This window comes from Oncorhynchus nerka, linkage group LG1, assembly GCF_034236695.1.
Source record: "Oncorhynchus nerka isolate Pitt River linkage group LG1, Oner_Uvic_2.0, whole genome shotgun sequence".
Classification (NCBI taxonomy): Eukaryota; Metazoa; Chordata; class Actinopteri; order Salmoniformes; family Salmonidae; genus Oncorhynchus; species Oncorhynchus nerka.
The window spans coordinates 9,102,449-9,117,646 of NC_088396.1; the positions used below are offsets into that span (position 1 = coordinate 9,102,449).

The 15,198-nt window shown below is 47.9% G+C and overlaps 1 protein-coding gene across 3 annotated transcripts in view; it reads left to right on the forward strand.

Annotated features, from left to right (window-relative positions):
- hdac4 (histone deacetylase 4) overlaps positions 1-15,198 on the forward strand; it is a 291,374-nt gene that overhangs the window by 102,778 nt on the left and 173,398 nt on the right. For 2 of the 3 annotated variants that reach the window (XM_065000785.1, XM_065000804.1), the window contains exon 1: positions 12,912-13,032. In XM_065000785.1, coding sequence (XP_064856857.1) covers positions 12,912-13,032 — 121 coding nt within the window. Of the gene's footprint in view, positions 1-12,911; positions 13,033-15,198 lie in introns of those variants that run through there. The other variant, XM_065000848.1, reaches the window with a different exon arrangement.

Consider the following 15,198-nt stretch of genomic DNA (forward strand, 5'->3'; position numbering starts at 1 on the left):
TTCTTGGCACTGACGGAAACATGGATCACCACAGACAACACTGCTACTCCTACTGCTCTCTCTTCGTCTGCCCACGTGCTCTCGCACACCCCGAGAGCTTCTGGTCAGCGGGGGTGGTGGCACCGGGATCCTCATCTCTCAAGTGGTCATTCTCTCTTTCTCCCTTACCCATCTGTCTATCGCCTCCTTTGAATTCCATGCTGTCACAGTTACCAGCCCTTTCAAGCTAAGCATCCTTATCATTTTATCGCCCTCCAGGTTCCTCGGAGAGTTCATCAATGAGCTTGATGCCTTGATAAGCTCCTTTCCTGAGGACGGCTCACCTCTCACAGTTCTGGGCGACTTTAACCTCCCCACGCCTACCTTTGACTCATTCCTCTCTGCTTCCTTCTTTCCACCCTCTCCCTTTTGACCTCACCCTCTCACCTTCCCCCTACTCACAAGGCAAAATACGCTCGACCTCATCTTTACTAGATGCTGTTCTTCCACTAACCCTCATTGTAACTCCTCCAAAAGTCTCCGACCACTACCTTGTATCCTTTTCCCTCTCGCTCTCATCCAACACTTCCCACACTGCCCTACTCGGATGGTATCGCGCCGTCCCAACCTTCGCTCTCTCTCCCCCGCTACTCTCTCCTCTTCCATCCTATCATCTCTTCCCTCTGCTCAAACCTTCTCCAACCTATCTCCCTGATTCTGCCTCTCAACCCTCACCTCCTCCTCCCTTTCTGCATCCTTTGACTCTATGTCCCCTGGCCTCCAGGCCGGCTCGGTCCTCCCTCCCGGGCCCGTGGCTCGACGATCATTGCGAGCTCACAGAACAGGGCTCCGGGCAGCCGAGCGGAAATGGAGGAAAACTCGCCCTCCCTGGACCTGACATCCTTTCACTCCCTCCTCTCTACATTTTCCTCTTCTCTCTCTGCTGCTAAAGCCACTTTCACCACTCTAAATTCCAAGCATCTGCCTCTAACCCTAGGAAGCTCTTGCAACCTTCTCCTCCCTCCTGAATCCTCCTCCCCCTCCCCCTCCTCCCTCTCTGCAGATGACTTCGTCAACCATTTTGAAAAGAAGGTCGACGACATCCGATCCTCGTTGCTAAGTCAAACGACACCGCTGGTTCTGCTCACACTGCCCTACCCTGTGCTCTGACCTCTTTCTCCCCCTCTCTCTCCCAGATGAAATCTCGCGTCTTGTGACGGCCGGCCGCCCTACAACCTGCCCGCTTGACCCTATCCCCTCCTCTCTTCTCCAGACCATTTCCGGAGACCTCCTCCCTTACCTCACCTCGCTCATCAACTCATCCCTGACCGCTGGCTCGTCCCTTCCGTCTTCAAGAGAGCGAGAGTTGCACCCTTCTGAAAAAACCTACACTCGATCCCTCCGATGTCAACAACTACAGACCAGCATCCCTTCTTTCTTTTCTCTCCAAAACTCTTGAACGTGCCGTCCTTGGCCAGCTCTCCGCTATCTCTCTCAGAATGACCTTCTTGATCCAAATCAGTCAGGTTTCAAGACTAGTCATTCAACTGAGACTGCTCTTCTCTGTATCACGGAGCGCTCCGCACTGCTAAAGCTAACTCTCTCCTCTGCTCTCATCCTTCTAGACCTATCGGCTGCCTTCGATACTGTGAACCATCAGATCCTCCTCTCCACCCTCTCCGAGTTGGGCATCTCCGGCGCGGCCCACGCTTGGATTGCGTCCTACCTGACAGGTCGCTCCTACCAGGTGGCGTGGCGAGAACTGTCTCCACACCACGTGCTCTCACCACTGGTGTCCCCCAGGGCTCTGTTCTAGGCCCTCTCCTATTCTCGCTATACACCAAGTCACTTGGCTCTGTCATAACCTCACATGGTCTCTCCTATCATTGCTATGCAGACGACACACAATTAATCTTCTCCTTTCCCCTTCTGATGACCAGGTGGCGAATCGCATCTCTGCATGTCTGGCAGACATATCCGTGTGGATGACGGATCACCACCTCAAGCTGAACCTCGGCAAGACGGAGCTGCTCTTCCTCCCGGGAAGGACTGCCTGTTCCATGATCTCGCCATCACGGTTGACAACTCCATTGTGTCCTCCTCCCAGAGCGCTAAGAACCTTGGCGTGATCCTGGACAACACCCTGTCGTTCTCAACTAACATCAAGGCGGTGGCCCGTTCCTGTAGGTTCATGCTCTACAACATCCGCAGAGTACGACCCTGCCTCACACAGAAGCGGCGCAGGTCCTAATCCAGGCACTTGTCATCTCCCCCGTCTGGATTACTGCAACTCGCTGTTGGCTGGGCTCCCTGCCTGTGCCATTAAACCCCTACAACTCATCCAGAACGCCGCAGCCCGTCTGGTGTTCAACCTTCCCAAGTTCTCTCCACGTCACCCCGCTCCTCCGCTCCCTCCACTGGCTTCCAGTTGAAGCTCGCATCCGCTACAAGACCATGGTGCTTGCCTACGGAGCTGTGAGGGGAACGGCACCTCAGTACCTCCAGGCTCTGATCAGGCCCTACACCCAAACAAGGGCACTGCGTTCATCCACCTCTGGCCTGCTCGCCTCCCTACCACTGAGGAAGTACAGTTCCCGCTCAGCCCAGTCAAAACTGTTCGCTGCTCTGGCCCCCCAATGGTGGAACAAACTCCCTCACGACGCCAGGACAGCGGAGTCAATCACCACCTTCCGGAGACACCTGAAACCCCACCTCTTTAAGGAATACCTAGGATAGGATAAAGTAATCCCTCTCACCCCCCCTCCCCCTGAAAATATTTAGATGCACTACTGTTCCACTGGAGGTCATAAGGTGAATGCACCAATTTGTAAGTCGCTCTGGATAAGAGCGTCTGCTAAATGACTTAAATGTAAATGTAAATGTAATTGTCATGAAATCAAATCAAATTTTATTTGTCACATACACATGGTTAGCAGATGTTAGTGCGAGTGTAGCGAAATGCTTGTGCTTCTAGTTCCGACAATGCAGTAATAACCAACAAGTAATCTAGCTAACAATTCCAAAACTACTACCTTATAGACACAAGTGTAAGGGGATAAAGAATATGTACATAAAGATATATGAATGAGTGATGGTACAGAGCGGCATAGGCAAGATACAGTAGATGGTATTGAGTGCAGTATATTCATATGAGATGAGTATGTAAACAAAGTGGCATAGTTAAAGTGGCTAGTGATACATGTATTACATAAGGATGCAGTAGATGATATAGAGTACAGTATATACGTAGACATATGAGATGAATAATGTAGGGTATGTAACATTATATTAGGTAGCATTGTTTAAAGTGGCTAGTGATATATTTTACATAATTTCCCATCAATTCCTATTATTAAAGTGGCTGGAGTTGAGTCAGTGTGTTGGCAGCAGCCACTCAATGTTAGTGGTGGCTGTTGAACAGTCTGATGGCCTTGAGATAGAAGCTGTTTTTCAGTCTCTCAAATCAAATCAAATCAAATTTTATTTGTCACATACACATGGTTAGCAGATGTTAATGCGAGTGTAGCGAAATGCTTGTGCTTCTAGTTCCGACAATGCAGTGATAACCAACAAGTAATCTAACTAACAATTCCAAAACTACTGTCTTATACACAGTGTAAGGGGATAAGGAATATGTACATAAGGATATATGAATGAGTGATGGTACAGAGCAGCATACAGTAGATGGTATCGAGTACGGTATATACATATGAGATGAGTATGTAGACAAAGTAAACAAAGTGGCATAGTTAAAGTGGCTAGTGACATAAGAATGCAGTCGATGATCTAGAGTACAGTATATACATATGCATATGAGATGAATAGTGTAGGGTAAGTAACATTATATAAGGTAGCATTGTTTAAAGTGGCTAGTGATATATTTACATCATTTCCCATCAATTCCCATTATTAAAGTGGCTGGAGTTGGGTCAGTGTCAATGACAGTGTGTTGGCAGCAGCCACTCAATGTTAGTGATTGCTGTTTAACAGTCTGATGGCCTTGAGATAGAAGCTGTTTTTCAGTCTCTCGGTCCCAGCTTTGATGCACCTGTACTGACCTCGCCTTCTGGATGATAGCGGGGTGAACAGGCAGTGGTTCGGTGGTTGATGTCCTTGATGATCTTTATGGCCTTCCTGTAACATCGGGTGGTGTAGGTGTCCTGGAGGGCAGGTAGTTTGCCCCCGGTGATGCGTTGTGCAGACCTCACTACCCTCTGGAGAGCCTTACGGTTGAGGGCGGAGCAGTTGCCGTACCAGGCGGTGATACAGCCCGCCAGGATGCTCTCGATTGTGCATCTGTAGAAGTTTGTGAGTGCTTTTGGTGACAAGCCGAATTTCTTCAGCCTCCTGAGGTTGAAGAGGCGCTGCTGCGCCTTCTTCACGACGCTGTCAGTGTGAGTGGACCAATTCAGTTTGTCTGTGATGTGTATGCCGAGGAACTTAAAACTTGCTACCCTCTCCACTACTGATCCATCGATGTGGATAGGGGTGTTCCCTCTGCTGTTTCCTGAAGTCCACAATCATCTCCCTTAGTTTTGTTGACGTTGAGTGTGAGGTTATTTTCCTGACACCACACTCCGAGGCCCTCACCTCCTCCCTGTAGGCCGTCTCGTCGTTGTTGGTAATCAAGCCTACCACTGTTGTGTCGTCCGCAAACTTGATGATTGAGTTGAGGCGTGCATGGCCACGCAGTCGTGGGTGAACAGGGAGTACAGGGAGAGGGCTCAGAACGCACCCCTTGTGGGGCCCCGTGTTGAGGATCAGCGGGGAGGAGATGTTGTTGCCTACCCTCACCACCTGTGGGCGGCCCCGTCAGGAAGTCCAGTACCCAGTTGCACAGGGCGGGCCGAGACCCAGGGTCTCGAGCTTGATGACGAGCTTGGAGGGTACTATGGTATTGAATGCCGAGCTGTAGTCGATGAACAGCATTCTCACATAGGTATTCCTCTTGTCCAGGTGGGTTAGGGCAGTGTGCAGTGTGGTTGAGATTGCATCGTCTGTGGACCTATTTGGGCGGTAAGCAAATTGGAGTGGGTCTAGGGTGTCAGGTAGGGTGGAGGTGATATGGTCCTTGACTAGTCTCTCAAAGCACTTCATGATGACGGAAGTGAGTGCTACGGGCGGTAGTCGTTTAGCTCAGTTACCTTAGCTTTCTTGGGAACAGGAACAATGGTGGCCCTCTTGAAGCATGTGGGAACAGCAGACTGGTATAGGGATTGATTGAATATGTCCGTAAACACACCGGCCAGCTGGTCTGCGCATGCTCTGAGGGCGCGGCTGGGGATGCCGTCTGGGCCTGCAGCCTTGCGAGGGTTAACACGTTTAAATGTCTTACTCACCTCGGCTGCAGTGAAGGAGAGACCGCATGTTTTCGTTGCAGGCCGTGTCAGTGGCACTGTATTGTCCTCAAAGCGGGCAAAAAAGTGATTTAGTCTGCCTGGGAGCAAGACATCCTGGTCCGTGACTGGGCTGGGTTTCTTCTTGTAGTCCGTGATTGACTGTAGACCCTGCCAGCTTTGATGCACCTGTACTGACCTCGCCTTCTGGATGATAGCGGGGTGAACAGGCAGTGGCTCGGGTGGTTGCTGTCCTTGATGATCTTTATGGCCTTCCTGTGACATCGGGTGGTGTAGGTGTCCTGGAGGGCAGGTAGTTTGCCCCCGGTGATGCGTTGTGCAGACCTCACTACCCTCTGGAGAGCCTTACGGTTGTGGGCGGAGCAGTTGCCGTACCAGGCGGTGATACAGCCCGACAGGATGCTCTCGATTGTGCATCTGTAGAGTGCTTTTGGTGACAAGCCGAATTTCTTCAGCCTCCTGAGGTTGAAGAGGGGCTGCTGCGCCTTCTTCACTATGCTGTCTGTGTGGGTGGATCAATTCAGTTTGTCTGTGATGTGTACGCCGAGGAACTTAAAACTTACTACCCTCTCCACTACTGTTCCATCGATGTGGATAGGGGGGTGTTCCCTCTGCTGTTTCCTGAAGTCCACAATCATCTCCTTAGTTTTGTTGACGTTGAGTGTGAGGTTATTTTCCTGACACCACACTCCGAGGGCCCTCACCTCCTCCCTGTAGGCCGTCTCGTCGTTGTTGGTAATCAAGCCTACCACTGTTGTATCGTCCGCAAACTTGATGATTGAGTTGGAGGCGTGCGTGGCCATGCAGTCGTGGGTGAACAGGGAGTACAGGAGAGGGCTCAGAACGCACCCTTGTGGGGCCCCAGTGTTGAGGATCAGCGGGGTGGAGATGTTGTTGCCTACCCTCACCACCTGGGGGCGGCCCGTCAGGAAGTCCAGTACCCAGTTGCACAGGGCGGGGTCGAGACCCAGGGTCTCGAGCTTGATGACGAGTTTGGAGGGCACTATGGTGTTAAATGCTGAGCTGTAGTCGATGAACAGCATTCTCACATAGGTATTCCTCTTGTCCAGATGGGTTAGGGCAGTGTTCAGTGTGGTTGAGATTGCATTGTCTGTGGACCTATTTGGGCGGTAAGCAAATTGGAGTGGGTCTAGGGTGTCAGGTAGGGTGGAGGTGATATGGTCCTTGACTAGTCTCTCAAAGCACTTCATGATGACGGAAGTGAGTGCTACGGGGCGGTAGTCGTTTAGCTCAGTTACCTTAGCTTTCTTGGGAACAGGAACAATGGTGACCCTCTTGAAGCATGTGGGAACAGCAGACTGGGATAAGGATTGAGTGAATATGTCCGTAAACACACCAGCCAGCTGGTCTGCGCATGCTCTGAGGGCGCGGCTGGGGATGCCGTCTGGGCCTGCAGCCTTGCGAGGGTTGACACGTTTAAATGTTTTCCTCACGTCGGCTGCAGTGAAGGAGAGTCCGCAAGTTTTAGTTGCGGGCAGTGTCAGTGGCCCGCATCTGACACTTATTTAGTCTGCCTGGGAGCAAGACATCCTGGTCCGTGACGGTGCTGGTTTTCTTTTTGTAATCTGTGATTGACTGTAGACCCTGCCACATACCTCTTGTGTCTGAGCCGTTGAATTGAGATTCTACTTTGTCTCTATACTGACGCTTAGCGTGTTTGATTGCCTTGCGGAGGGAATAGTTACACTGTTTGTATTAGGTCATGTTTCCAGTCACCTTTCCCTGATTAAAAGCAGTGGTTCGCGCTTTCAGTTTCACGCGAATGCTGCCATCAATCCACGGTTTCTGGTTTGGGAATGTTTTAATCGTTGCTATGGGAACGACAGTTCTAATGAACTCGCACACCGAATCAGCGTATTCGTCAATGTTGTCGTCTGACGCAATACGGAACATATCCCAGTCCACGTGATGGAAGCAGTCTTGGAGTGTGGAATCAGATTGGTCGGACCAGCGTTGAACAGACCTCAGCGCGGGAGCTTCTTGTTTTAGTTTCTGTCTGTAGGCAGGGATCAACAAAATGGAGTCGTGGTCAGCTTTTCCGAAAGGAGGGCGGGGCAGGGCCTTATATGCGTCGCGGAAGTTGGAATAGCAATGATCCAAGGTTTTTCAAGCCCTGGTTGTGCAATCGATATGCTGATAAAATTTAGGGAGTTTTGTTTTCAGATTAGCCTTGTTAAAATCCCCAGCTACAATGAATGCAGCCTCCGGATATATGGATTCCAGTTTGCAAAGAGTCAAATAAAGTTAGTTCAGAGCCATCGATGTGTCTGCTTGGGGTGGAATATATACGGCTGTGATTATAATCGAAGAGAATTCCCTTGGTAGATAATGCGGTCTACATTTGATTGTGAGGAATTCTAAATCAGGTGAACAGAAGGACTTGAGTTCCTGCATGTTGTTTTGGCCACACCACGTCCCGTTAACCATAAAGCATACGCCCCGCCCCTCTTCTTACCAGAAAGATGTTTGTTTCTGTCGGCGCGATGCGTGGAGAAACCAGCTGGCTGCACCGACTCCGATAGCGTCTCTCCAGTGAGCCATGTTTCCGTGAAGCAAAGAACGTTACAATCTCTGATGTCCCTCTGGAATGCTACCCTTGCCCGGATTTCATCAACCTTGTTGTCAAGAGACTGGACATTGGCGAGGAGAATGCTAGGGAGTGGTGCTCGATGTGCCCGTCTCCGGAGTCTGACCAGAAGACCGCTTCGTTTTCCCCTTTTTCGAAGTCGTTTTTTGGTGTCGCCGGCTGGGATCCATTCCGTTGTCCTGGGTGAAAGGCAGAACACAGGTTCAGCTTCGCGAAAGTCATATTCTTGGTCGTACTGATGGTGAGTTGACGCTGCCCTTATGTTCAGTAGTTCTTCTCGACTGTATGTAATGAAACCTAAGATGACCTGGGGTACCAATGTAAGAAATAACACGTAAAAAAACTAAAAACTGCATAGTTTCCTAGGAACGCGAAGCGAGGCGGCCATCTCTGTCGGCGCCGAAATAAATGTTAAAAAAAATTGGCAGATGAATTGGTACCAGCTTTTTTTGGTCCTCCAATAATCGGTATCGGCGTTGAAAAGTCATAATCGTTCAACCTCTAATCTAGTGCAATATGACCCCATTTACACTGTATATTGGAATGTCAAAGAGTTGGATAACTACAAACCTCAGATTTCCCACTTCCTGGTTGGATTTTTCTCAGGTTTTCGCCTGCCATATGAGTTCTGTTATACTCACAGACATCATTCAAACAGTTTTAGAAACTTTAGAGTGTTTTCTATCCAATACTACTAATACTATGCATATATTAGCATCTGGAACAGATTAGCAGGCAGTTTACTCTGGGCACTTTATTCATCCAAGCTACTCAATACTGCCCACCTGTCACCAAGAAGTTAAGGGCTAAGCATTTCACGGTATTCGGCGCATGTGACAAATACATTTTGATTTGTGTTGATGTCAAAATGAGGGGTGTTTTACAAAACAAAGTCTTCAGCGATTTGGATAATCTCTACCCAATCAAGAGTATCAAAGCCAATGACGAATTTCTACATGCCACTTTACCCACATGTGTTCTGGGACCAATCAGAACGGTTAGAATGTGTTTGCGTTCTAGAAATTATCGGGGAGTTACTCAGATCCAGACTCATTGCGTAGAAGAAACTGATGTCCGTCGGCGTGGTTAACGTTTGGCCGGAACAAGGAATTTGGGTTGCCAGGCAGGACTGAGCTCCAGGTCAGCTCAGCTTTACATAGGTTGTTATTTTCTATTTTGAGTAGTGAAATCCATCTGTCCATCGGATACTTAGCAAGGTCCAAACAGTGTGTGTGTGTTTGTGTGTGTGATTTGTATGTGTTTGTTTCAGTTTAGCTTTTCTCTTGAAAGGCTGCTGTCTGCTCTAAACATGTTGTGATGAGCCTCTCCACGGTTCACTGGGTCCCATCCTAAGGCTGGAGGGGGCTATTTATACCTCTCTCTCTCTCTCTCTCTCTCTCTCTCTCTCTCTCTCTCTCTCTCTCTCTGTCTCTATCTCTCTCTCTCTCTGTCTCTGTCTCTCTCTGTCTCTGTCTCTCTATCTCTCTCTCTCTCTCTCTCTCTCTCTCTCTCTGTCTCTCTCTCTCTCGCCACCTCTCTCTCTCTCTTTCGCCACCTCTCTCTCTCTCCCTCTGTTTGTTGTTCTGGCACTCTCTCTATCTCACCCTCTTGGCTTTTCTCTCTCTCTGTCTCCCTCCCCGTTCCCAGAAGGCCTTCTGTTTGATATTTCATTAGAGAGAGGTTGAGTGTGAGGCTTCCTAAGGACACACCAGTATCTCTGGCCTGTGTTTGCTCTGGTTGCCGTGGAGAAGATGATGTGCTCTCAGCCGGCTGTACTGTTTGTCGGGCCACCTGCCCCCTCACGGCCCTCTCTTCTTTCCCTGGCTGTCAGGGGTCAAGGTTCAAATGCACTCCACCGCTTTAATGAAAAGAAAACGCGTCCTCCTCCCTGCCACCTCGCTTCCCCTTGTGGCACGCACATGTCTCTCTCCCTCGCTCTCTCACATACTCTATTTCTCATGTGCTCTCTCTCTCTCTCTCTCTCTCTCTCTCTCTCTCTCTCTCCATTTCTTTATCTCTCTATGGTCTATTTCTGTTTTCTCTCTCACACTTTCATTCTCATTCTCTTTGTCGTACCTTCTTCTCTCCCTCTTTTTCTCTCTCCATCCCTCTCCCTTTTGGGTCACATAAGGTGTAGTTGTAACAAATTCTCACAAAGGGAATGGAAGGCACTGGGGGAACAGAAGTGCAGTTAGATTACAATTAGGAGCTTCTCTGGGAGGGTGTGTGTGTGTGTGTGTGTGTGTGTGTGTGTGTGTGTGTGTGTGTGTGTGTGTGTGAGGGAGACAGACAGACGGGCCAGTCCTCCTCCGGCCCATCAGGCTTTGGTGTCATCTTTCTGCCATCTGCCACTACCACCCTACTAACACACACACACACACACACACACACACACACACACACACACACACACACACAAATGCTACCCATCGACAATTCTTACATCTCTGCCATCCAAATGTGTCTAATCCTTCTCTGTAACGACACTGCATTAGGACTTATATTTGCGGCAGACAAACACACTTGCGCACACACACAATAAGATGCATCTTTTTGCAGTGAGACAGAAGTGAAGTTTGTCACTTGAACACCTTGAGTACCGTAAAGTAGTGTGTCATGTCACGTTTGTGTGTGTGTGTGGCGTGCATGCAAGAACATATATATGTGTGTGTGTGTGTGTGTACGAGCGCTTCCTGATTTGCCTGTGTCCCCTGGCGTTGGCTGCTGGTTAGTGATGCGTGGCGCGTCCCCTCTCTGCTCTCTTGGCTAATTAAAATGCCATTATGGCATCGCAGGCATCACGGCCCGCCTGCTCCACCAGCCCCTCCAAAAATAGCCCTGCCAACACACACACACACACACACACACACACACACACACACACCCATCTCTTTGTTGTCTTCCCTCTTTCTCTTTGCGTTCATCTTCCCACCATCCTTCTTTTTCAGCAGAGGGGAAGGCATGCAGTGTGTGTGTGTGTGTGTGTGTGTGTCCGTGTTTATATTTGTCTGAGAGTGTGTGTGTGTTTGGAGATGTGTGTGTATTAGTAATTTAGCGTGAGTGTGTGTGATATGAATGTTTAATCCCCCCTCCTCGCCCTCCATCATGTATTAATCATGACCCCAGTCTGGATGGGCTGAAAATAGCGCCGTGCAACCCAGAAAAACAAAGCTGTATGTGTGTGTGTGTGTACCTACTCTACTTGTGCATTGTCCAGCCATTATAGCCAGGCTATCTCCCACTGTTATCCACATGTTGTTAAGGCTCTGCTCTCATCTCAATGCAATTACAGTGCGTGTTCCTGTATGTGAATGCGCAATTGTTTCTGTCGTTGTGTATATATTGTTTTTGTGCAGTCGCTAAAGTAAAGTGTTGAAAAGAAAGGGCGCTAGTGAGCCGGATTAGAGCCCATCCCGAATCTAGCATACTCGTGTCCCGGGGGTCCGGGGGTCCGTGCCTGTAACCGCTGGACCACACAGGCCACGTGTTTGTGGGTCTGTGTACACATAGACACTTCTAAATGTCATAAGCTGATATACTCTAGATGCTTCGGCTCGGGGGACAAGAGAATCACACCGGATGTCTACCTTTGTAAACATTGTGCCCCAATCCCCCCCAGCCCATTAAAACTCCTAGAGTAATTCTGTATTTAGCTCCCTGTTCACTTGATTCACCCCCGGCTGTTGGCCTCCTGCTAAGGTGGTTTGATGGGCTAGTCAAAGCCATGAGACTGGAGCAGTGGTAGTGGGAGAGTGAGGAGAGAGAGAGAGAGAGACGGAGAGATATAGAAGGAGGAATTAGGTTCCAAGTGGGAGTGTTTCCTTCCTTTCAATAGACTAGTACGCCCAGAAATAGACTGCTTTTCGGTCAGCCCATGCGTTGGCATCACACGTCCCTTCGCACGTCCCTTCGCACTTACTTTCACGCTTTCGGGTCAATTTACAATGATTTACCCGTCATTGTGGATGGATGGAGGGAGGGAGGGAGGGATATAGGAGAAGGAGAAGGAAACGAGGGGGACAGTGGTTTGTTTAGGAGAGCTGCTGTGACAGCTGTTGAGCCAGCAGGGAAGGCGTATGTGTCACCACCAGTCTGGTGATAGTGAGTCCATGGACTTGTTATGCAGTTCTATATACAGTATATAAGCTCCACTGAGCTGTGTGAGTAGGGAAAGTGTGTTTCTGTCCTTATGCAGGAAAGCCCAACAATGTTTTACTGTCTCTAGTTTTTGTTAGTCAATCAGTGTGTTTGTGGATGTGTATGCTCACGTGTGTTTTTGGCTTGCTTGAGAATCTTGTCATTTTATATGTGTGGGATTGTCAAGTACTGTGTGTGTGTGTGTGTGTGTGTGTGTGTGTGTGTGTGTTTGAGAGTGTGCGCATATATGTGTGTTTCTCCCCCTCTCCCCCACTGGTCTATTTATAGCCAGGTCTTCCCTGAGCTGATCCAAAGCCTTTTCATGTTACTATAATTATCATCCTCACCAAGACGCACCCTACTGTGTGTGCGCGCACCCGTGTGTCTGTGTGCGTGTTTGTCTGTGTTTGTGTGCACGTGCAAACATGCGAGAAATGCATGTGTTTGTTTTAAACAGTAGAAGCTTACATAGGTGCCTGCATCCTCGATCCACATTAGTTTATTTTTACATGCCTCTTTCTCTCTCCTCTCCCTCCCTCGCTCCCTCCCCCTTTCTCTCTCTGTGCAGACACTGAACCAATCACGTTGAAGACATAACAGAACGCTGAGCACATGCAGCTTCAACTGTGTTGCAGCACTAGGCTAGGCAGAAGCCTCCTCTTCCTCTGCCCTTCCTCTCCTCATTCAACTGGTTTTCTCTACTGCTGTCCATCCCTGGCTCCCCCCCCCCTCTCTCTCTCTCTCTCTCTCTCTCTCTCTCTCTCTCTCTCTGGGATATGTAGTCTTTTAGCTGGGCCTCAGTAGATTATACACATTCCCCTTTGTTATCGATGCTGCGGACCATATTTGAAACGGACTCTCCTTCCTCTCTCTCCCCTGCAGATGGACTGCCCAGGAAAGAGCAGCCCTTGGAACTTCTGAAGCCATCTGGCCTCAACCACATCCAATCTGGTAGGAGCACCTCTCTCTCTCTCGCTCTTTTTCTTGCTCTTTTGTTTTCTTTCTTTCTCTGTCTCTTTCTCTCTCTTTCTCATCTTTCTATCTCTTTGTGTCTCTTTCTCCTCTCTTTCTTGTCTCTCTTTCTATCTCTTTCTTTCTCTCCCTCTTTCCATGTGCATCTCTTGCTCTCGTTCCTTCTTTCTTTCTCCCGCTCTTTCTTAACCTCTTTCTCTCTCCCTGTGTGTGTTTGGCTCTGCTGTGGGCTCATGCCTTACCATGTGTGTCCCTGCAGGTCTGGCTCAAGGCTAGAGACCAGAGGAAGAATGCGTCACTAAGCAACATGTCTGCGCGCACATGCAACCCATACTACCCCCACAATCCCATACACAGAGTCTATGGGAGAGCACACGTGCACGTAAACGTACACACACTGCTTGTGTTGCTACATGCTAGGGTTACTATCACTCGTCAAATACTATCATCATTACCTGCATGTCAGCTAAGGGGTCATTTTATTTTGTGAGAGTGGCTGCGAGATGGAGCAGGGAGTGAAGTATCAAACGGCTTGGAAACGGCTTGGAACATCCTGACACAACAATCGTCCCTCAGAGCATGACACTTGGTAATGACTATTTCAGTGGGGAAAGATGTTAGTTCACCAGACGCACACACATCATGCACACGAATGAATGCACACACTCACACCAACACATGCACATGCGAATACACTCATACAGGCACACACGCACACACCCTTGTGAACGCACACACATTCACACACTGGACTGGTGGCTTTGGGCTGTGGTCGTATATTCACAGTTGTTATTTTTAGGAGTAGATCAGCTTTAATTTTGCAGATAGATTTTGGCTTATATCAATGTAATTGTCTGCATAATTTACCCCCCCCCTCAAAAGAAATGTATATATTTCCCCTTATTGTCCCCTAACTCTAAAATCCCTCGCCTAATTGGAGTGAACTAATGGGCAACAACAGGCTTCTACTTCCAGCTTATACATAATATATAGAACTTTTAACAAGGCACACGTGTTAAATTAAATGCATTCCAGGTGACTACCTCATGAAGCTTGTTGAGAGAATTTTATTTTTATTTTTATTTAAGTAGGCAAGTCAGTTAAGAACAAATTCTTATTTTCAATGACGGCCTAAGAACAGTGGGTTAACTGCCTGTTCAGGGGCTGAACGAGAGATTTGTACCTAGTCAGCTCGGGGATTTGATCTTGCAACCTTTCCACTAGGCTACCCTGCCGCCCCAATGCCAAGAGTGTGCCAAGCTGTCATCAAGGCAAAGGCTGGCTACTATGAAGAATCTAAAATCTAAAATATATTTTGATTTGTTTAACACTTTATTGTTTACTACATGATTCCATGTGTTATTTCATAGTTGTGTTGTCTTCACTATTATTCTACAGTGTAGATAATAGTAAAAATAAAGAAAAACCCTTGAATGAGTCGATGTCCAAACTTTTGACTGGTATTGTATATACTGTTTCTGTAAAATGTACAGTTGAAGTCTGACATTTACATACACCTTAGCCAAATGCATTTAATCTCAGTTTTTCACAATTCCTGGCATTTAATCCTAGTAAAAATTCCCTACTTTATTTTAAGAATGTGAAATGTCAGAATAATAGTGGAGAGAATGATTTATTTCACATTTTATTTCTTTCATCACATTCCCAGTGGGTCAGAAATTTACATACACTCAAATAGTATTTGGTAGCATGGCCTTTAAATTGTTTAACCTTTCTAGGGCAGGCGTTCCGCTAGCGGAACCCCTCGACAACATTCCGCTGAAAATTCAGAAATATTTTTTTTGAAATATGTAAGGTTCACACATTAACAAGTCCAATACAGCAAATGAAAGATAAACATCTTGTTAATCTACCCATCGTGTCCGATTAAAAAAATGCTTTACAGCGAAAGCACAACATATGATTATGTTAGGTCATAGCCAAGTCAAAAAAACACCAGCCAAAGATAGGAGTCACAAAAAGCAGAAATATAGATAAAATGAATCACTAACCTTTGATGATCTTCATCAGATGACACTCATAGGACATCATGTTACACAATACATGTATGTTTTGTTCGATAATGTGCATATTTATATCCAGAAATCTCAGTTTACATTGGCGCCTTACGTGCAGTAATGTTTT